The sequence below is a fragment of the Vulpes lagopus genome, chromosome 7, assembly GCF_018345385.1.
Source record: "Vulpes lagopus strain Blue_001 chromosome 7, ASM1834538v1, whole genome shotgun sequence".
Classification (NCBI taxonomy): Eukaryota; Metazoa; Chordata; class Mammalia; order Carnivora; family Canidae; genus Vulpes; species Vulpes lagopus.
Window position 1 is genome coordinate 130251544 of NC_054830.1, and position 21882 is coordinate 130273425.

At 36.5% G+C, this 21882-nt stretch overlaps 2 protein-coding genes across 3 annotated transcripts in view; one reads left to right on the plus strand and one right to left on the minus strand.

Annotated features, from left to right (window-relative positions):
• The window catches only part of CNOT6 (CCR4-NOT transcription complex subunit 6), a 68641-nt gene that overhangs the window by 16243 nt on the left and 30516 nt on the right, over nucleotides 1–21882 (plus strand). For both annotated transcript variants that reach the window (XM_041762552.1, XM_041762553.1), the window contains exon 2: nucleotides 7430–7543. In XM_041762552.1, the coding sequence (XP_041618486.1) occupies nucleotides 7432–7543 (112 nt within the window). In that variant the 5' untranslated portion in view covers nucleotides 7430–7431. The remainder of the gene's footprint in view (nucleotides 1–7429; nucleotides 7544–21882) is intronic.
• Nucleotides 19365–19990, minus strand: FIGLA (folliculogenesis specific bHLH transcription factor). The gene is given in 2 exon segments (XM_041761099.1): nucleotides 19365–19442; nucleotides 19445–19990. Coding segments are annotated over 2 exon segments (624 nt in total).

Here is a 21882-nt window from a genome sequence, read left to right on the forward strand (position 1 = left end):
GACCATTTATTGCATCTGATTATATCCCTTAATTCTCTTTAAATCTAAAGTAGTCCAGCTTGTTGAAGGCAGCAGACCAGTTATCTTGCAGGATCCTGCATTCTCATTTTGTCTTATTGTTTCCTTGGTGTCATCTGGCCAATTCCTCTAGTTCTTAAGGTAAACCTGCTGATGTGTACTTCATGTTCTGTGATGTCGTTTTATTGAGAGACTCAGTATCTGGTTAGTGTTGCGAAAATTAATGAAGCAGGTAACCTTTTATTTTCCTCCTTTGAACATTTTCTACCTTACAATCAGAAAACAATTTGGGTGATGGTATTACTTTAGCATTACACCACTGCCAGTGATTCATATAATGGTTTTAACACAATTTGTAATCCTTGCCCAGAAAAGGAATTACAAAATGATGTTGCCTTTTTTTTTTTTTTTTAATTTTCATTCTTCATTTATTAGTTGTCATTCTTTTGTAAAGCAGGACTATTGTTCGACTGGAGCTGTCTGGTCACCAGAAATGTGGTACCCGCTGAAAAGATGAACACTCAAATATTTCTCTTTAGTTACCAGTTTTCTTAGTTTAAAAGCTGCCTCAGATGGTGGCTGACATGCACCTATTATGGCTTTCCCTTTCCTCTCCTCTCCCCTCCCCTCTTGCTTTTTTTATGTCTTGATTAGTGCTGTAGTTTCCTTCTGCTACTAATCCTGCTTGCTCTGTTTTCTGCAGCACTAATAATGATCATGTTATTCAAAAGTTTTTGATTCAGTGGATTTCATTCCATTATAATTATGATTCTTTTTGCTCAAATTGTCACAGCTTCAGCCAGTGAGGACCCCTTTTAGCTGGCTCTGTGTCATATTGACTTGTGTTCTTGGCACTAAAGGATGTGTCAGGCTTTACACATTTTATACATTTCCTGCCCCAAACTTGTGATTGGCCATTTTACACAAAGAACTTTGCTTTCTTGGTAGTAGAGGTCAAAACTGAGGATTAGGGGTGTTATTATTCCAGAAATAATAATATTTCTAGAACATGTCAGTGTGTCGTTAAAAACAAATTTAAAGTAATGAGTTCAGGGGCGCCTGGGTGGCAGAGTCCGTTAAGTGTCCAACTCTTGATTTTGGCTCAGGTCGTGATCTCAGGGTCCTGAGATCGAGCTCCTCTCTGAGCGCAGAGCGTGTTTGTCTTCTTCCTCTGTCCCTCCATTGTGTGGGCTCTGTCTCAAATCAATTATAGAATCTTTAAAAAAATAAAATCATGAGTTAATACTGATATTCTCAAGTCAATTTGTTGTTTTCACTTAATTTCCTTGATTTATAAATGTTTTCTTACCCTGAAAATCTTGGGTCCTAACATCTTTAACCTAAGTATACTTATTTCCTTAATCCTAAACTGTGAAGTGAACAACTCAGTATGATACCAGTAGTTAATATTCTTTTCACAGCTGCATGATTTAACATAGTATGGCTGCATAGTAACTCATTTAACCATACATTCTTATTAATGGTCACTTAAATTGTACTTTTATCATAAACAGTACTGTAATGAGCAATTCAGAAAAGTACATGGGGTTGTATGTTGTTGGTAATTGCTTGTCTGAAAATGTCCTTTTGTCTTCACACTTGACCAAGTGTTTGAGTTCAGAATGTTTTTAGCTAAGGGAAAGTTTATATAAAGTGAAATATATAGACCTTAAATGTATAGTTTGAGTTTGATAAATACGTATATCAGTATAAATCACCCTCATTTAAGATACTGAATACTTTCATCAATTCCTATAAGGGCAGGCACTGTTATCACTGCAAATTCATGTACATGGAATCTTTTGGGTCTTTTTATATTCGGTGTAATGTTTGAAATTCATCTATATATGTGTATATGTGTATGTATCAGTTGAATTTTTTTTATTTGCTAAGTAGTATTTGGATATATCACAATTTGTTTTTTTTTTTTTATTTTTTTTATTTTTTTTGATATATCACAATTTGATTTTCCTTTCATTGTTGATGGTTTCAGTTTTCGTTTTTGACAACTATGAATAACACTATTATGCACATTTATATAAATGTATTTTCTGGAAGTACATTTTTTATTTCTCTGGTAAATACCAAAGGGTAGGTATACTGAGTTACAACTTAGGTTATTATTCTCTTAGATATTACATTATCATCTCTTGTTTTTCCATAAAAAAGTGTGTTTGAGTTTTGCCGTTTGCCTTTTGTGGGAATTATGTTTATGTATTCTGTGACTTTCCTTTATTGCCTAATCTTGTTTTAGAGATTCTAATATTCAAATACTTCTTCCCCTGATAGATCTGTACTCTTTTTATTTCAGTTTGTGTTGTCCCATAGTTGACTTCTTTATTTGTAATTTTTGTTCATCAGTGTTTTCTTTAGCTTCTTTAAGCACAGGAAACAATTTTTTGCAGAATATTTTTCTATTTCTGTAGTTATTTCTTTTTTTTCTCTTGTAGTAGTGATTTTATATGATCATTGTGCTGTGTGTTACACTTATGTTTGACCAGTCAGTATTGACTTTTTATTCAGATATGGCGTGGGTGGGTTCTTAGGCACTTCTGTTGGTTTCCCCTCAGATTGAAGATTAGGTATGGATTGGGAGAGGCAGGCTGTTGGCACACCTTTTGACTATGGAACGTTATGATTAGTGGATTTCAGCTCCCGATTGACAGTTTTTGTAGTTACACACTCTTTTCCCATGGGGAACATTCAGATATTTGGTTGTCCCCAATTTTGATTGTGAGTATAAGTTGATTCCTGGCAGAAAAATAGACCAGAGTCTCCTATCCCTTATCTTACGTCCCTGTCTCCAGTGGCTGTTCCAGTCTTAGCCAAAGAATGGTTAAAATTGATTTACTATAAAGGCTGTAACTAGGGATCTAGGAATCTTTTTGGAGCTGTGAGATAATGTAGAACTTTTTGCAAGGACCTTTGTGAAGGTATTATTCTAGTCTGCTTCTCTAGTTGTTTTTTCTCTCTACCTTAGATTCTGATAAAATCCCTTATAAACCCTCCTTATGATTCCTCTCATAGCCCCCTCACTGCGTCTGTACACACACATACACAGCATTTCTGGAATTGTAGGGTAGAGAATATGTGGATTCCAAAATTTTTTTCCCCTATTAGGATGACAGTTTTTCTAAGTTTGTGCTATGCAGATAGAGTACTCTTAGTTAAATGCTCCAGGATAGTTTTATTAGTTATGTTGTGGTTCGTAACTCTGCTTTGCAGCACTAACTTTCCCACAATGGTTATAGTTCTGTATTTTTAAGCCGTTTCTTAAAATGTTTAATTATGAAAGCATATCTTTCTGTGTTGGTAAATAATGTTCTGTTTCTTTAAGGTGAATAATTATTCTAAGATAATGAAAAACTTTCTCTGAGATTTACAGTGGGGATGGATTTTATGCTGCCAGGATCAGTTAGTGATGCCTGGCATTGGATTGGAGGAATAGGGGATTATGAAAAGTCAGGTGCTACATACCTGCTGACTCTGGCGTAGCTGTTTTTAAAAGTCTTTTGTAATCATTGGCAGTTTTCAAGTCTGTTTTGGAAACCTTTTAGTCTTTTTAGATAAAAATATGGTATGTCACTGCAGATTGTTTAGAGGAGAGATCTGCTTGTTGATTTCGAAGTCTTGGGAAACATTCTAAATTGTATGCATTCTTACATCTTTTTCTCTACCAATGCTATGTTTTTGTCATACCCCCCCCCCAAAAAAAAAGTGGGAGTAGGGTGTTGCTCAGTGAGCAGATGTGTTCCTCTTGCTGCTCCAGGAAAAAGTTTGTCCAGTTTGCTACCTTTTTTTTTAATTTTTATTTTTTGACTATAGTTGACACACAGTTATATTGCTGACTATAGTTGACACACAGTTATATTGCTTATATGCTGTCATAATCCCCCCCTTCCAAATCTTTACTCTCAGGAATTGGAAAATAAAGATGATCTCCTTGCTGCATCCGAGTTTAATGAGCTGTCTCTTAATTTTAAGGCCACCCATGCCACATTATGAAAAACCAGGAAAAGGAGTGGCTGGCTACCTAGACAAAATTATGACTCTGGTGCAATGATACCAGGTCCATTGCCTGGTTTTCAGATTTCTTAGTTCAGTAACACTTCTGTCCATTCTCTGAAGTGTGATCAAACTCTAGACCTTGATTTAAACTAAGTAGGCTTGCATGAGGTTGATAAATCAAACTTCTCAACTTTTTTATTTCCTCTAAAGATTTTATTTATTTATTCATGAAAGAGAAGAGACATGGGCAGAGGGCGAATCAGGCAGGGAGCCAGATGTGGGACTCCGGGATCATGCCTATAGCTGAAGGCAGGTACTCAACCACTGAGCTGCCCAGGTGTCCCCAGACTTCTCAACATCTACTGAGAAGTCAGATAATTAATAATAAGACCAAAATACTAACCTTAGCCTGACAGAGCCAGTTTCTTATATTGTTAAATTCTATTGGGAAAAGTCAATGAAGATCAGATGGTTTTGTTTTGTTTTGTTTTGTTTCAAGTAGAATTTAGTTAGAATAATAGTGTTTGGGTGATCTTAAGGGCTGGTCTCATCAAGCTGTGGTAGCCTGACACAACACTCTATATTTTCTAGGTTATTACTGAAGTATTCATATCATTCAGAAAGGACACTTGCTTTGCCAGATTGTCCCTCTATTCAGGAACAGTTTCTGACTTTATAGCTAGCTCTCTGTATTAGGTATTTTGTATCATCAGTGGAAAAACTTTAGTCATTGTGTTTCTATTTTCAAGAAGTTAACGTATAAGAGAACAGTTTGTTTTATCAATAATATTTAACAAAACAAAAAATAGATGTGTTATTTCTTGTGCTGATGATTAATCTCACCATTTATATTTCTTCAAGCAGCCTTTTAAGGATTATTTTACCTCCTGTGTTTTGACTACCCAATCAAAGCCCATTTCTGTTTCAAAAATAGCTTCACTTCCATCAGTAGGGAGGCAGCAAAGCATAATGAAAGTTGCTTTGACTTTTTTCCAGTCTTTTTTTTTTTATTGTGGCAAATACACTTGAAATTTACTATCTTAACCATTTTAAGTGTAGCATTCAGTAGTATTAAATACATTCATAATGTTGTGCAACCATTACCACCATCCATCTCCGTAATTCTTTCATAATCTGAAATTACCGTTCTACTTTAGTACCTCATGTAAATGAAATCATACAGTATTTGTCTTTTTTTTTTTTTTTTTTGTAATTGGCTTATTTCACTTAGAAACTAGCTTTAACTTTTAATCAGACACAAAGCCTGACTCTGCTGCTTCTCAGCCTTAAAATGCTGGTTAAATTGCTTAAATCTTTTTTGGGCTTCAGGTTTCTGTCGGTAAATGGAGTTAATTCTGACTCTGCAGAAAGAACTAGCAAAAGACTAAATCTAGTGAGATAAAAGGAAAACCAAGATAAAAGATCCTGGAAGCCAAGTGAATAAGTATGTCTACAAATGAGTGATCATCTACATCAAATACTGATCATAGGACAAGCAAAAGGAGGTCTAAGAAACAATCATTGGATATAACAATATGAAGTCACTGGTTTTCTTCTTGGCAGTTTTTGGTGGAACATTAAAAGCACACACTGATTTGAATAACTGGGAAAAGAGAACTAGGAGGCAGAGCATATACAACTCCTGAGGATAATTTTTTTTTGTGAAGAGAATGAGAAAAAAAATATAACTGGTGGGGGAGTTGGGGTCAGGACTTTTAAATAGAGGGGATAATACCATGTATATGTATATTGAAGGTAAAGATCTAGTATAGAGGGAAAAAGTGATGTAGGAGAGAATCGCCAAGTAAAGTCTTTGAATAGGCAAGGTGATGTGGTGGGGTTGATTGTTCAGAGGGCAGGCAATTTGTCCTACTAAAAGAGAGTGTAGATGGGGAGGTGGGAGTTCATCGAAAGGCCTCTTGCAGTGGTTTTCTGTTTCAATGAGAAAATAGATGTAAGAAAGGGAAGATGGAGGAATATGGGTTAGAGGTTTGAAGAGCGAAGTCGGGTAGAAGGGACTAGGAGAATTTACAGTTGATTTCCTGGCAGTGTAAATAGTCTACTTGAGGTAAATGATTGCTGACTTGCTCACTTTAAGTTCACATGGCGATAGGTTTTTCTCCAGCTGTATTTAGTAGGTATCCAGAGTAGGTGGAGAGTTGGCTAAAGTGGATTTGGGTTCATCCCAATGCATAAGGTGAAGTGAGACTTGGTCAAGGAAATTTGGGGGATATACAAGGATGTGAGACTTCATTTCACCTAAATATTTTGAAATGTACTGGTAACATAGGTTTAAGGAAATAACCACAAGTGAAATGAACAATAGTCTTTCAGTATCAACTTACATTTAGTACTTCTCATTGTCTGATTCTCAGAAATGTCTTTTACACTTGGTTTATTCAAATTATACTCAAACAAGGTATATATAGTGCATTTGATTGCTTTGTCCTGTAAATTGTTTAATCCATGTCAATTGCCTCTCCTCTTTTTTTGTGTGTCATTTATTTGTTGAAGAAATTAGATCTTTCTCATGTAGCACTTTCCATATTCTGCATCTAGCTGGCTATATTTTTGTGGAGTTAAGATTTAAAAAAAAATTTAATTGTGGTTTAAATATAACCAAATTTATGTCTTAATTCCTTTTAAGCATACAGTTCAGTAGTGTTCAGTATGTTCACATTGTTGTGTCTTGTGTTATTTTTAACATGTTCCTCTATTTTGTTCAGCTGGCACTGGAAGTAGTAGGGCTTGATAGGATTTATGTTCAGTTTTTTATTTATAATATGTTTGGATGAGGTGTCAAGGGCATTGTAGTATTGGCACATATCTCATCCTAATGATGATATTGACCATTGGGTTGAAGTCTCATAGCCTTAGTTATCCATTGGATTTTTTTTTCATTAGGGGTTGCGAAATAGTGATTTTTCTAATTATCTAACTCTTTATGCATTTATTAGCTGGAATTCTGTTAAGAACATTCCTTACCTAGTTTCAGCCAGAAATGCAGGATAAATGCTTGATTCTTTCTTTTCCCAATTTTTAGGTGACGGAGGTTTTTTTTGTTTTGTTTTGTTTTTTTATTGAAGTTTTGAATTCATGCAGTTTATAATGACTCACAGTCATTCTTTTGATGTTCATGTGGTCTTACGGGTGGCCACTGGGAGCTTCTTCATGCAGTCTGTTGTGTCTTCCACAGTCACAGCATCTTTGTTAGCACCCAGCCCTTTTTTGTATTTTTCTGATCCTGGGCCTGAAATCCTCCATTTCTCCTAGAAATGCCTAGTTCTTTTTAATGGGAAATGGTATTTAGAGATCATAATATGTGTATTTACTTTTAAAAAGATACTGTTTTCAGTTATGTGGTTCTTCAGAATGCTGATTTTTTTTTTTTTTAACTCAACAGGCATGCCCAAAGAAAAATACGAACCCCCTGACCCTAGGAAGATGTACACAATTATGTCCTCTGAGGAAGCAGCAAATGGAAAGAAATCACATTGGGCAGAGCTTGAAATAAGTGGTAAGACATGGCACATATAAATTTATGGTATGGAAATCAAGATATGGTAGAAAATTAAGATTTCTAATGCCAATGCACAAAAGAGGCAATGTTCTATTTTGCTAGTGCTAATTTATCTTAGAAGTGGGAAGGTTCAGTGGAAATAACATGGTTTCAGTCAAAGTTCAAAACCCATTCATTACTTATTCTTTCAGTATAAGTGTCCTTTTATAAAATGTGGATAATAACAAGGATGAAATGAAAAAACACTTGTGAAATGCCTGGTGCACAGAGGTTTGTTCTGATATGTAATTCTCTGATAAAGTAGAGTCAAGCTTTTGTATTGTCAAATTACAGATTCCAGTGGGGTGGGAAATGCCTATCCCTAAGTATAGGTTATGTAATAGATTTGTTTCTCCTTATTTTCTTCATTTATTTTTCAGTCTGAGTCTCCAAGGATGGCCTTATTCAGAAACATGAAATCTTAAAAGAATTTAAAGCATATCCCAAAGTTCCCTTCCACCTTAATGGCAGTCTAGACATAGTCAAAGAAATAGATGAGCCTCCAGAGATATCCTCATCATTCCTGCCAGTGGACATGCAGCTTTTTTAATACTTCAGAGGTGGAAAAAGGACATTATAACCTCTCAAGGCAACCAGTGCTATTTTTAGTTTTTATTTAGTTTTATTTTAGTTTTGTATTAATGTTGGTCTGATTGGCCTTCCCATACTTTTCTTCCAGTCTGCCTTGATTTTTGCCTTCTGAAATAATGAAGAACACGTTTTCTCTTCTTTTTTTCTGACTATCCTGGATTTTTTTTTTTAAATTTTTTTTTAATTTTTTATTTATTTATGATAGTCACAGAGAGAGAGAGAGAGGCAGAGACATAGGCAGAGGGAGAAGCAGGCTCCATGCACCGGGAGCCTGATGTGGGATTTGATCCCGGGTCTCCAGGATCACGCCCTGGGCCAAAGGCAAGCGCCAAACCACTGCGCCACCCAGGGATCCCCCTATCCTGGATTTTTAAAAATTTTTTTTATTTAATGCGGCAAACATACTGAGCATGTGCTGTGTGTAAAACATTTTGCCAGGTGCTGTACTAGGTATATGGAAGATACGTAGATGGGGAAAAAAACACAGTCCCTGCCATTCTGGAACTTATGCATATTAGGGAGTGAGAAGAATAGAATATACTTGTATAGATAACTAATAGACAAAATATAACTGCCATTTTCTAGATAGAAAAATATTTACAAGAAGCCAAAAAGGAAGTAATGATAGTAATATTCTTCCCTTGTCAGCTCAAAATTTCTGGTTAACCTATTCAGTAAACCTAAACATTCCCTGGGATATGCACATTAATCTGGTTTCTCTCTCTTGGTTTTTAGAATGCTGGTGGTAATTAAATTGAGTTTCTGTTTCATAGAGTAGGTGTGGTAGTGTAAAATTTTTCTTTTTTTTCCCCCTCTCCTGTCATATTTGACTTTCTGGGTCAGAGACATCCCAAAGGGAAATACACTTTCTGATTTATCAGTTACCTTCAGAGTTTAGGCAATCACCCATTCCTGCTTTCCCCTTTTAATTTCTTCAGGTTTGTATTTAATTGTATTTTTCTCTTTTCAGTCTGTATTAGCAGTTTTTGAGTTGTAAGTCATTTGTTTGTAGGGAAGTTTCATTTTTCTAGTAATGTCAGAATAAGCTTAGAAAGTACTTACTTAGGGGATCCCTGGGTGTCTCAGCAGTTTAGTGCCTGCCTTTGGCCCAAGGCGTGATCCTGGAGTCCCAGGATCAAGTCCCACATTGGGCTCCCTGCATGGAGCCTGCTTCTCCCTCTGCCTGTGTCTCTGCCTCTCTCTCTCTCTGTGTCTCTCATGAATAAATAAAATCGTTTTTGTTTTGTTTTGTTTTGTTTTTGTTTTTGTTTTTTTTTTTAAAGAAAGTACTCACTTAGATTTATATCTCTGAGGTTATGGGGATTCTCCACTGTTTCCTCTCTCTACTTCATGTTGGGAACTCCTTGGCAAATTTAAATAACTTTTCTGCTTACTGTGAGAAAGAAATCTTTATACAAGACAGGAAGGAAGTATCATGTTAGTATCATGGAAGATAAACTATTGGTTGAAATAGGTCAGTAGAACAGGGCTTTGTAATAAAGCCACTATCAGGAAGGTCACTTTATTGTCTCAGCCAGTCTTTAATACATAAGCTCCAACATGTATAAATTGTCAAGGCTGACTTCAGTTCATGCAAAGACAGTTCATATACTTTATCACCAGTTCTTTAAGATTCTGTGATGCAAAGTCCTAGGGACCTGAGGTCATTGACTCTTGGACCCTCAGTTTTCTCATGCACTCCTCTGGTTCCAGGGGGAATGGGTGGTGAGTTCCTTTTGCCATTTGGAGGTAAGCAGAAAAGCCAAATGACTATTAATCATTTACCTTTTAATTTATTTTTTAAAAATAAAGATTTTATTTATTCATGAGAGACACAGAAAGAGAGGCAGAGACATAGACGGAGGGAGACGCAGGCTCCTCACAGGGAGCCCAACGTGGGACTCGATTCTGGGACTGGGATCACACCCTGAGCCAAAGGCAGATGCTTAACTGCTGAGCCAGCCAGGCATCCCAATCATTTACTTTTTAAAGAAAGCCTTTTGAATGAAACACATAAAACCACAAAGACAAATCTATTAATGAATTATTATAAGGCCTAAGCCTTGTAACCACTGTCCAGGTCAAGAATTCCAGCTCTGTCCATCGTGACAGCCAATCATAACCACCTCCCTGCTCTCAGAAGTAACCATTATTTTCTTACTTTTCCAGTAATCACTTTCTTTGTTCCCTTACAGCTTTAATACCAAATTGTGTGTATCTAAGCATTATGGTTTAGTCCCCATCCTCTTTTTATTTAGTATGTCTTAATTTACAGGTTCCCTCTCTGTTGAACTTGGGGTGGTTTGACTTTTTCACCACAGGCTCTGTTTTGCTTACGGAGACTCATGCAGTTGAACATGTTTTTCATCCCCTACAAATGGGCATCTGGATGCAGAGGCTTGGTCAGGCTCAGATTTGACCCCTGGGCAGGGCTTAAGATGATGCTTGCTTTTCCATCAGATTACAGATAAAATCTGAAGGTCTTTTCCACTAATGTTCGGTGCCTAGAGCCATTAATTCTTTTAGGGTTTGCTAAATAGTAATACTCTAATTCTGTCATTTTTTTCATTAAGTGAGCTGCATCTATAAAAAGATGCTTTTCCTTATTTATTGATGACCCAGGATACAGTTTATATAGGAAAGGCAGAAAAGAAAGCTTGTTCCTTTAATATACTAGTTTTCAAGATAAATTGTCATCCTTTGAGGGTGATTAGTTAGGTTTTTTTAAAGTGTCATTATTAACTACTGTAGCTAAACATTTGGGTTTCAGGTGTAGATCATAAGTTGTAATTATTACTTTATTTTGTTGCTTAAATTGTCCGGTTGTTGACTAATGGGAGAGCTTTTTAAATGATTTCTGAGTTTCTGATACAACTCTAATTGTCTTTAGTAGTTTCCTCGCTATGTGATATAGCAAGATTTTCTTGGCTCATCTTGTGTATTTCTTGCCTCAAACCTGGAATAATATTTTTTCCAAAAAATCTGTTTGTCTTTTTTTTAGTTGGAAATGATATTTCAAGACCAAAATATCTGTTGCTAGGGATGCTTGTTGCTATTGGGTGGGTCATTGTTTCTAGGTGTTTCCACTGGACAGAGCTAGGAAATAGGACTATATATATCTTCATATGTGTGTGTATTATATAATATATATAGCGAGAGTTGACATATATTTGTATATGTATACATGCTTAATATGATAAAATATTTTTAAATATATAAAATACATTTGTATATTTACAGTTACAAAATGTCTTATAAAAATATACTGATACTTTTGATTTGTATTTAGAATAAAAGGGATTTTATTTAACCTTTTCTATAATTACATGTGTATCTCCTTTAATACTGCGTGTCCTAGTTCTCAGGGATATGGGATGATGGAATTTGAATATCCTGTAATTACTTATTTGGTTTATCCCATATTACATTGCAGTCTCAGAATAACAGTACTAAAAATACTACCACTAATATGAGTACTGAAAGCAGGTAGAACTGCTTGGAATATAGTTCCCATTCTCCACCCCACTCCTGTAAAATAGTTGTACTCTATATTGTGAGAGTGTAGTCATGACATACTATCAGCCTTCCCATTTAATGTGGATACAATCCCCACTTGGACTTTGTTTTGTTAGTAAATATATATATTCAGTGCCTCCCACTAGTTCATTTATCTCTAATAATTTTGGACTTCTGGAATCTTGTTTTCTAGATGTTTCCTTAGGAAGGGCTCATGGTAGGAAGATTCTCTGAGTTTCTTGCACATTAATAACAGTTTGTATCTTTATATTCAAATGTCAGTTTGGCAGAATATAAAATAGGTGGCTCACATTCTTCCCTGAAATATCCTGAGTATGTTACTTCCGTTTTGCGATAGGCTTTGATGACAGTTCAGTTTTCTTTCACTTATTAGTTAGTTGCTCTTTTTGCCTACATGCCCAAAGGATTTTTTTTTTTTAAGTCAGTAAATTTATTGGAATATATCTTGGTGTTGGCTTTGTTCTACCTTTATATTCTCGGGTATGGTATATTAAGAAAAACATGTACGTGTGTAGTTTGAATTTTTTTTCTTTTAATTTCAGGACAGTTTGGGTAATAACTTTTGGTATGCTGGTTCCTTTGGTTTTTTTCAGAGATTTATTCTCTAAATTTGCATATTTGTCGCGAATCATTTTTAAAACTTTTTTTTAAAAAAAATTAAGGTATAATTTACAGGAAGATAAAAATAAAATACAGTAAAACTCACCTTATTGTTGTACATTTATATATACACAGTTGTATAACCACCACCACAGTTAGAATATGAGTTTCATCACCTCCAAAAAACTTCCCCATGTACCCCCCCCCCCTTTTTTTTTTTTTAAGATTTTATTTATTTGAGTTAGGCAGAGAGCATGAGCAGGGGGAAAGGCAGAGAAAGAGGGACAAGCAGATTCCCTCCTGAGCACAGAGCCCCATATGGGGCTTGATTCCAGGACCCTGAGATTATGACCTGAGCCTAGGTCAGAGGCTTAACTGACTGAGCCACCCAGGGGCCCCTAACTCCCTTTTAGGCAGACTCTGCCTCAGCTTCCAGCTCCTGGCATCCATTGTTCTGTTGTTTTTGTTTTTTTAATTAAAAAAAAATTTTTTAAAGTTGACTGACTCTACACCCAGCATGGAGCCCAATGTGGGTTTTGAACTCAGGACCCTGAGATCAAGACCTGAGCCAAAATCAAGAGTCGTATGGTTCGCTGACTGAGCCACTCAGGCATCCCTAAAATATCCTTTATTTTTTTAGAGCAGCTTTAGGTTCACAACAAATGTGACACAGTATGGTGGATGACTCCTCCACAACCAACATCCTCTACCAAAATGGTGCATTTGTTACAGTTAGTGACCCTACATTACATTAATAGTGACTGACATTATCATCCTAAGTTCATGCTTTACCTTAGGGTTCACTCTTCGTGCAATACATTTTATGGGTCTAGACAAATATATAATGGCATATATCCACCATTATAAATCATAAAGAATATTTTCATTGCCCTAAAAGTCCTCTGCTCTGCCGATTCATCTTCATTCCCTCTCCCTTAACCCCTGGAAACCAGTGATCTTGCTGTCTCCATAGTTTTGCCTTTTCCAGAATGTCACATAGTTGGAATCATATAGTATGTAGCCTTAAAGATTGACTTCTTTCACTTAGTAACATGCATTTAAGTTCCTCCATGTCTTTTCATGGCTTGATAGTTCATTTCTTTTTAGTGCTAAATAATATTCTATTGTCTGGATGTACTATAGTTTGTTTATCCATTCATCTACCGAAGGCTATTTTTGTTGCTTCCAAGTTTTGGCAGTTATGAATAAAGCTGCTATAAACATCCATGTGCAAGTTTTTATGTGGATGTAAGTTTTCAGTTCTTTGGGTAAATGCTAGGGAGTGCGACTGCTGGATCATATGTTAAGAATATGTTCAGTTTTGTGAGAAACTATTAAATTCTTCCAAAATGTCTGTATCGTTTTGCATTTCTACTGGCAGTGAATGAGACTTCTTGTTGCTCCACATCTTTTCCAGCATTTCATGTTGTCAGTGTTCAGGATTTTGATCATTCTAAATGGTATGTATAGTGGTATCTCATTATTATTTTAATTTTTCATTTCCCAGATGACATGATTAAAGAACATCTTTTCATATGTTTATATACCATCTGCATATTTACTTGGGTGAGGTGCGCACTTCTTTTGCCCATTTTTAATTGTGTTTTCTTATTGTTGAGTTTTTTTTTTTTTTTTATTGTTGAGTTTTAAGAGTTCTTTGTATATTTTGGATATAGTCCTTCACCAGATAAGTCTTTGCAAATGTTTTCTCCCAGCCTGTGGCCTGTCTTACTCTCTTGACAGTGTCTTTTACAGAGCTGAAGTTATTAATTCTAATAAAGTCCAGCTTATTATTTCTTTCATGGGTTGTGGTTTTGTTTTGTTTTGTTTTAAAGACTTTATTTATTGATTCATGAGAGAGCCAGAGAGAGAGGCAGAGACATAGGCTGAGGGAGAAGCAGGCTCCTCATGGGGAACCTGATGCAGGACTCAATCCCAAGACCCGGAGATCATGACCTGAGGCGAGCCGAAGGTAGACGCTTAACCACTGAGTGACCCAGCCATCCCTGGGTTGTGCTTTTGATGTTATATCTAAAAAGTCATTGCAAATCTAAATCATAGATTTTCTTCTGTTCTATCTTCTAGGATTTTTATGGTTTTGTGTTTTACATTTTAGGTCTGTGATCCATTTTGAATTAATTTTTATGAAGAGCGTGAAGTATATTCTTTCTTTTTTTTTTTTTTTGTCTTGTGGATGTATTGCCTTTGCTCTTCTGTCAAAATCAGTTGACTCTGTGGGTATTATCTGGGCTCTCTCTCTCTCTTTTTTTTTTTTCTTTAAAGATTTATTTATTTATTCATGATAGAGAGGCAGAGACACTGGCAGAAGGAGAAGCAGGCTCCATGTCAGGAGCCTGACGTGGGACTTGATCCCGTGACTCCAGGATCGCACTCTGGGCCAAAGGCAGGCGCCAAACCGCTGAGCCACCCAGGGATCCCTGGGCTCTCTGTTATGTTGATCTGATTGTCTTTTCTTTTGCCAGTGACTGTAGCTTTATAATAAGTGTTAAACGCAGCTGGTATCAGTTCTCCAGTTTTATTCTTACTCTTCAGTTTTGTGTTGGGCTGTCCTGTGGTCTTTTACCTCTGCTTTTAAACTTTAAAATTAGTTTGTTAGTATCCATAAATTAACTCGCTGGACCTTTAATTGAGATTGCATTGAATCTATAGGTCTAGTTGGGAAAAGCTGACATCTTGATAATATATTGAGTCTTCCTATCCGTGAATATGGAATATCAATTTATTTAGTTCATTGATTTCTTCAAAGTTTTGGTTTTCCTCATACAAATCATGTGTATATTTTGTTAGAACTGTATTTCATTTTTGGGTTGCTAATGGTATTGTTTTTAATGCAAAATTCCAATTGTTCACTGTTGGTATATAAAAAAAGGATTGATTTTGAATCCATAGTTCTTCATTTACTTGTGATTTTTAAAAATGTCTTCCTTTTCTAAAAACATTCTCATTTTGTGATTATTCATTATTAAGTTCTTGGCAATTTAGTTTTCCTTAACTGAGTTTTTCTAATTCTTCTATATTTTTATAACTTTCTTAATGTCAATTTTTTGTAGCTCAGTTTGAAGTTTTAAGTAATAGTCTTTGGAGCATGTTTGTGGTATGCTTTCCTTGTCTGTAGGGAGTTATTCTGGTAACCTTTTTTTTTTTTTTTTTTTAGGATTGGTTTATTTATTTTAGAGCATGTGCATGCACAAGAGCACATGAGTGTGTGTGGGTGGGGGATAAGGGGAGAGGGAGAGAGAATCTCAAGCAGACTCCCCACTGAGCAAGGAGCCCAACCCAGGGCTGGATCTCATGACCCTGAGATCAGGACCTGAGCTGAAACCAAGAGTTAACCACTTAACCAACTGAGCCACCCAGGTTGCCCCTATTCTGGTAACTTTTAAAAATACTTAATAATTTTTATGGGACTTGAGCATTTAACGTTTCTGTTCATTTTTATTTAAACTTAGTTTTTCTGAAGTTCTAGAAGTTATGATTCAGGATTGTTTTTCTAACTTCAGAGCTCCCTCTTCTGGTCTTTGCAGTGAAACTTTCTGATTCTGTTCCCTTCTCTCATTTTTATTTCGACCTTTCCCCCCCCTTCATCTCTTTTACGCCTTTCTCACTAAATTTTAATTCTATTTTTGGAGGGTTTTTTTCCCTCAGTGAGGAGCTTTGGTTGGTCAGTTTGGAACTCCTGGGGTCCAGACTGCTTTCAGATTTATTATGGACACTTTTCACTCATAATTAAGTTGCACTTAACTCCTCCCAGTTACAGTGATGTTCTCAGAAGGGTGCTTTCAGTGATATTAGTTGGTTTCTCTCTTTTTAATTGTTAGTTGGGTTTAAATATGTTGTCATGTGATTTATATTCTATTTTCCTATCTGTTTTTTGTTGCCTTTTCTCTTTTTTTCCTTTTGGATTAACTAAGCATTCTAGGTAAAATTCCATTTTATCTCCTTTGTTGACTAATAAGCTCTAATTCTTTGTTCAATAATGGTTGCTTTAGGGTTTATAATATAAAGTGAATCAAGAATATTCATATTTAGCATGAATCTTAACAATCTGTTTCTGTTTATTCTGAAGCTTATGCTATTGCTGTCATGTTTTCCTTATATATGTTATAAATCTCACACTATAATATTTTTCCTTTAAAGGGTGAAGTATTAAAAAAAGTTTTTATTTACTTGTGTACGTACTGTTTCTAGTGTTCTTCATTCCCTTGTGTGTAGGCAAGTTTCTATTATTATTTTCCTTCCAGTTGAAGAACTTTCCTTAATATTTTCTGTAATGGAGGTTTGCAGGTGATTTTTTTTTTTTTTAATTCAAGTTTCATGTTTGAAAAAGTCTTTCACTTTGCTTTTATTTTTTTGCAAGATAATTTTTCCAGGTATAGGATTCTAGGTTGACAGTGTTCATCTTTCAGTATTTTGAAGATCCTGTTCTACCATCTTCTTGTTTGTGTTTTTATGAGAAGTCTGCTGTTGTTCCTATCCTAGTTTCTTTTATGTATGTCCTTTTTCTGTAGCTGCTTTAAGATTTCTCTTTATTGCTGGTTTTAAGCAAAGTGATTATGATGATGTACCTTGGTGTCTTTTTTTTTTCCTTGTGCTTAGGTTTTGTTGAATCTCTTGAATCTGTAGGTTTATAGTTTTCATGATACTTGAAAAAGTTTAGGCCACTCTTCAAATAATTTTTTATGTTCTCCCCTATCCCACCCATCTTTTTTGGAATACAGTTACTTGTATCTTAAGTTGTCTCACAGCTCGTTAATCCTTTGTTTAAATTGTTCCATTCCCACCAGCCCCCCCGCCCCCCCACCTTAGGACAGTTTTTATTGCTTTGTCTTTGGTTTCATTAATTTTTTTTTTTTTACAGTATGTAATTTGCTGTTCATTTCATCCAGTATTGGTGTATTTTTCATAACTGGAAGTTAAAAGTGTTTTTTTTTTTTAATTTTCCATGCCTTTACTTAACATTTTGCCTCTACCGTTTTTGAAGGTATGTAATATATAGCTAGAATAATTTTTAATGTCCTTATTTGCTAATTCCATCTTTTTCACCCTGAGTTGCTTCAGTTCCTTTCCACGCCCCCTACCCATTCTCTTTTTCTTTCTCTCTTTTTGTATGTCTGGAAATTTTTTATTAGACACATCATGTTGTTAATTTTACTTTTTTGGGTGCTGGATGTTTTTATACTCCTATAAATACTCCTGAGCTTTGTTCTGGGCTTTAGTTAAATTACTTGGAAATAGCTTGATTCTATCAAGTACTTGCTTTTAACTACTACCTTTCTAAATTCTCTGACTTATAAAATTTTCCGTCTGGTGAGACCACAAACTATTCCTGGTCCTGTATGATTCTAAGGGTTGTTCCCTCTGCCCTTTTCACTTTGTCCTCACTTCCCCATTTCTGGCCTAAGGCTTATTTGCTTATCACTACTCAGCTGAAGACTCAAGAGGGTCCTCAGATCTCTAGAGCTTTCTTTCTATGTGGTGCTCTCTCCTCTTTGGCACTAAACCCTGTGAACTGTAGCCACTTTGGCGTTTCTGGAATGCCAGCTTCATATCAGTTCATGTAGTAGACTGCCAGACTGCATCTGGGTTCCATCTCCCTGCACTGTTCTAAGGAAACTGTCCAGGCAGAATGGTCTTAAAGGCTTACCTTGTTTATTTCCCATCTGTCAATGATTACTCTCTTGTGCTGCCTAGTGTGTGATGCCTGATACTCAGTATTTCATATACTTATTTGGTTTTTATTTTATGTAGGAGGATAAATCCAGTCTGTGTCACTCTATCTTTGCTTAAAGTGTATGTCCATCATAATTTTTTATTTAAAACATTGTGTTTGCTAATTCCAGTATTTGAATCTCCGGGGAGTTCTGTTTTTGTTGTTTCTCTTTTCCTTTTCCTTTTTTTTTATTTTTTATTTTTTTTAAGATTTTGTTTATTCAGAGAGGCAGAGACACAGGCAGAGGGAGAAGCAGGCTCCATGCAGGGAGCCCGATTATGGGACTTGATCCCTGGACTCCAGGATCACGCCCTGGGCCAAATGCAGGTGCTAAACCACTGAGCCACACAGGGATCCCCTGTTTCTCTTTTCCTTTTGGTTTTCAATCCTTTGGGAATTTTCATTGAATGCTGGAAATTATATGAAACAATAACTTGATGGTCTGTGGGGATGGTGTTCTCTTCCTTTGGAACAGATTTACTTTGGTCCTTGGCAGGTAGGAGCAGCTCCCCATAGTCTAATTCATCTCATTTGAATTATTTAAGGTTGTTCAGCGGGTTGGCTTACTGCAGGTCACACTTACTCAATTAGTAGGTCCTAACTGGAATCTTGGTGGTTCAGCAGGGTCTTTTTCCTTAGTGTTTCCTGCATTCCTGTGTTGTTTCCCTAGTGGCAGAAGAGGTATTAAAGCTTCCCTTAGCCCCTCAGCCTCTCTGCTTTTGCCTTATCTTCTTACGTTTGCTGCCTGTGATTTTCCATATTTTGCCAAGGGTAATGAAGGGACTGTCTTGCCTACTACTACTCATTGCTTTTCGTCTAAGTTCTTTGTCTCTCATTTCTTTGCTGTCTTTGTAGTTCTCCAGTGCTTTTATATTCATTTTTGTGTTTTGTACCCTGTTTTCAATTAGTTTTTCTCTCAGGAGGATGATTGGTCAACAAATTATTCTGTCGTTCCTGTAACCTTCCTATTAGTGGAAATTCAGATGCAGACAAATTTTTAAATTCTGCCTAAAGAATCTGCAGATACCAAACAACTTTCATGTTCCTCTGGTGGTTCTTCCATTGTGTGGCAGTGGCATTGTAATTGCCTGCTCTTGAGGTGTATCTGTAGCTCTCAGCAGCTACTTGTTCCAGGCCCTGGAGGTGGCAGTATAGGGTAGGGAGAAATATACTAACCAGAGCTGTCCTGAAGAACCTTCCAGGAAAAGGGGCCTTGGGTCTGGACTGCTTGGTAGTCTTTTTTTTTTTTTTTTTTTTCAAGCTTTCAAGACTGCATATATTTGTTTCTAGAAGGGAGCCCTGGGCTGGCCTTTTCACTTTTCATACATGGGGGAGCCAGTGACTCAGGACTTCCACTTCCAGACTCTTGGTTGGGGAGATAACTCCAGTTGTAGACTTGTCACACTCTGATGACAAGTGTATGCTGACTCACCACTGCCACCATCTGAGCAGAGCCTTTCCTCCTCATTCTTCAAGCCCACAGTATAGCTGGCATGTTGGGTGATGTTCCTTGATAGCTTTCTAGCCAAGGACACAGGCGTTTCAGAAGTATTGTTGCTATGGTTCTGGTGCTCTGGATTTTGTTTCTCAGAGTCTGTGGCTCCTCTGAAAACATCACTGAGAACTTACATATAATCAGTTGTACCTTAAAGGATATCACCTTTGCTAGGTTTCCTGCTTTGGGGAAGAAATGGCACAAGTGTCTTCACTTTGGCAAAGCCAAGGTTGAGATTTTTTATCTGCTCATGCTCCTTGGTGTTGGCCATGCACCGCTGCTCCACCACCAATTGGAGCTCTTTGGTAGAAGAGTGGCCTCCCGAGGGCAGCCACATGAGCTGGCAGATGGTGACCAGCTGGGGCAGTGGCCCCAATTGTTCCCACAGCATGTCCTGCAGCTCTTTGACCTGCAGGGCTCGCAGAAGAGCAGGCACAGGTGCTGCGTCCATGGGGGGTGGAGGGTAGGGAGACAGTAGGTGTCCTCAGTAGTCTTGAAATGATATTTGAATCAGGTGCCTTAATTAGCTCTAGGGCCACAGGTTAGCCTTTTCTAGTTTGTGACATTTTCTGACATTTTGAAGTCTTCAGTTGAATTTGAGTTTAAAGTTTGAGTATGCTCTATTCATGTTTTTCCATGGAAGAGTGGTAGACCATGTCTCTCAAATTCTGGATCAAGTTCTGTTTTTTTTTTCTTTTTTTTAAGAGAATATTTAGCACTTTTTGATGAGTGTAGCTTTTGGTAAGTGTACTCCGGAGTCAAGCAACTTTCAATACGTTACCTGCTTGTGCAGCTGTCTGCCCTCTGGGTGACCCTAGTGTCTGCTTTGAGGAAGTTTAGAGTGGGGACAGGTAAACAGGAGCGGAGGGAACTTAAGTGGAGGCAGGACATCCAGAATAGGAGTTTTGAGGTCATCACTTACTACTGGAAATCACTTACATGTTGTTTACTCATTTATTCTTAAACTTCTAATGTGGCAGATGATGGGACATAAGATTTCAGGAATCTTGCAGGCTGTAGGAGAAGACTCCCAAGAAGATAATTATAAAACTGTGATAAACACAGGACAGAAAGTCTGACCTATTATCTTTTCTCTAAGACGGTCTTAGCCAGCCTGGCAGGATCAGGGAAAGCATCCTAGAATAGCTGACTACTGAGTTAATGATATTAGCCAGGGGAAAGTGGAGTTAAGGACATCTCAGGAAGAGGAGACATGGAGAACCTAAAAAAGCATACAGTGGAGATCTCCCTTCCATCCCCCCCCCCCCCACACACACACACATTCCAGCTCCCAGCATGCCCACACATATGCATTCACATGGAGTTAGTAGTTTCTTCTGCATTATTCTGGAGTACCTCACGATATACAAAGCCAAATACAGATTCTCATTCCCCACCTGATTTTTGATTCAAAAGAGAATATACTGTATACGTATTTCTGCACTGCTTTTTTCTTCATGTAATACTGTATTTGGAGAGATAAGTATATAGACAACTCTCTTGTACTTTTTAAGCTCCATAATATTTGTCAGTGTGGTGGTACTATAGTGATGATCAGTCTGTGGCAAATAGTGCCACAGTGAATAACCTTGTAGATTGGTTTGCATCTCTCCTAATAGGAGGTCAGAAGGGATATATATGCATTTATAGTTTTGACATATGATATTCAGCTATTTTTTTTAATAATGAAATGCAGAATCAACTTATCTAGTCCTGGCATTTTTATCATGATCATGTTATTTTATAAATTAGGGAGATTTATAGGAGTCTTTCCATTTGTTTCTCTTTGTATCTTTAAGTCTAATATACTTGTTAATAGATTTATTCCTAGGTATTTTACCTTTCGGTTCTTACTATAAATAGAATCTTCTACTGTTTTTTCATCCGACTGTTGTATACATACAAATTACTGTTTTCTGTATATAATTTTGTTCTCTCTTATACTATAAACTTAATTTTTATATAACAGCTTTATTGAGATATAATTCACATGTCCTACAGTTCATCAGTAAAGTACACAGTTTGGGGGGTTTTTATTATTTTTTTATTATTTATTCTTTTATTAACAGAGTTGCGCAACTATTAACGCAATCACTTTGAAAACATTTTTAGCATCCTAGAAGAAACCTTGTACTTATTAGCAGCCCCTTCACATTTCCCTCTAATCCCCTAGCCATAGGTAACCAATAATTTATTTTCTATGTCTATAGATTTGCCTATTCTGAACATTTTATCTACATGGAATCATATAACATGAGGCCTTTGTGACTGCCTTATTTCATTAGCATTATGTTTTCAAGATTCATCCATATTGTAGCATGTGTCAGGATTGCGTTTCTGTTA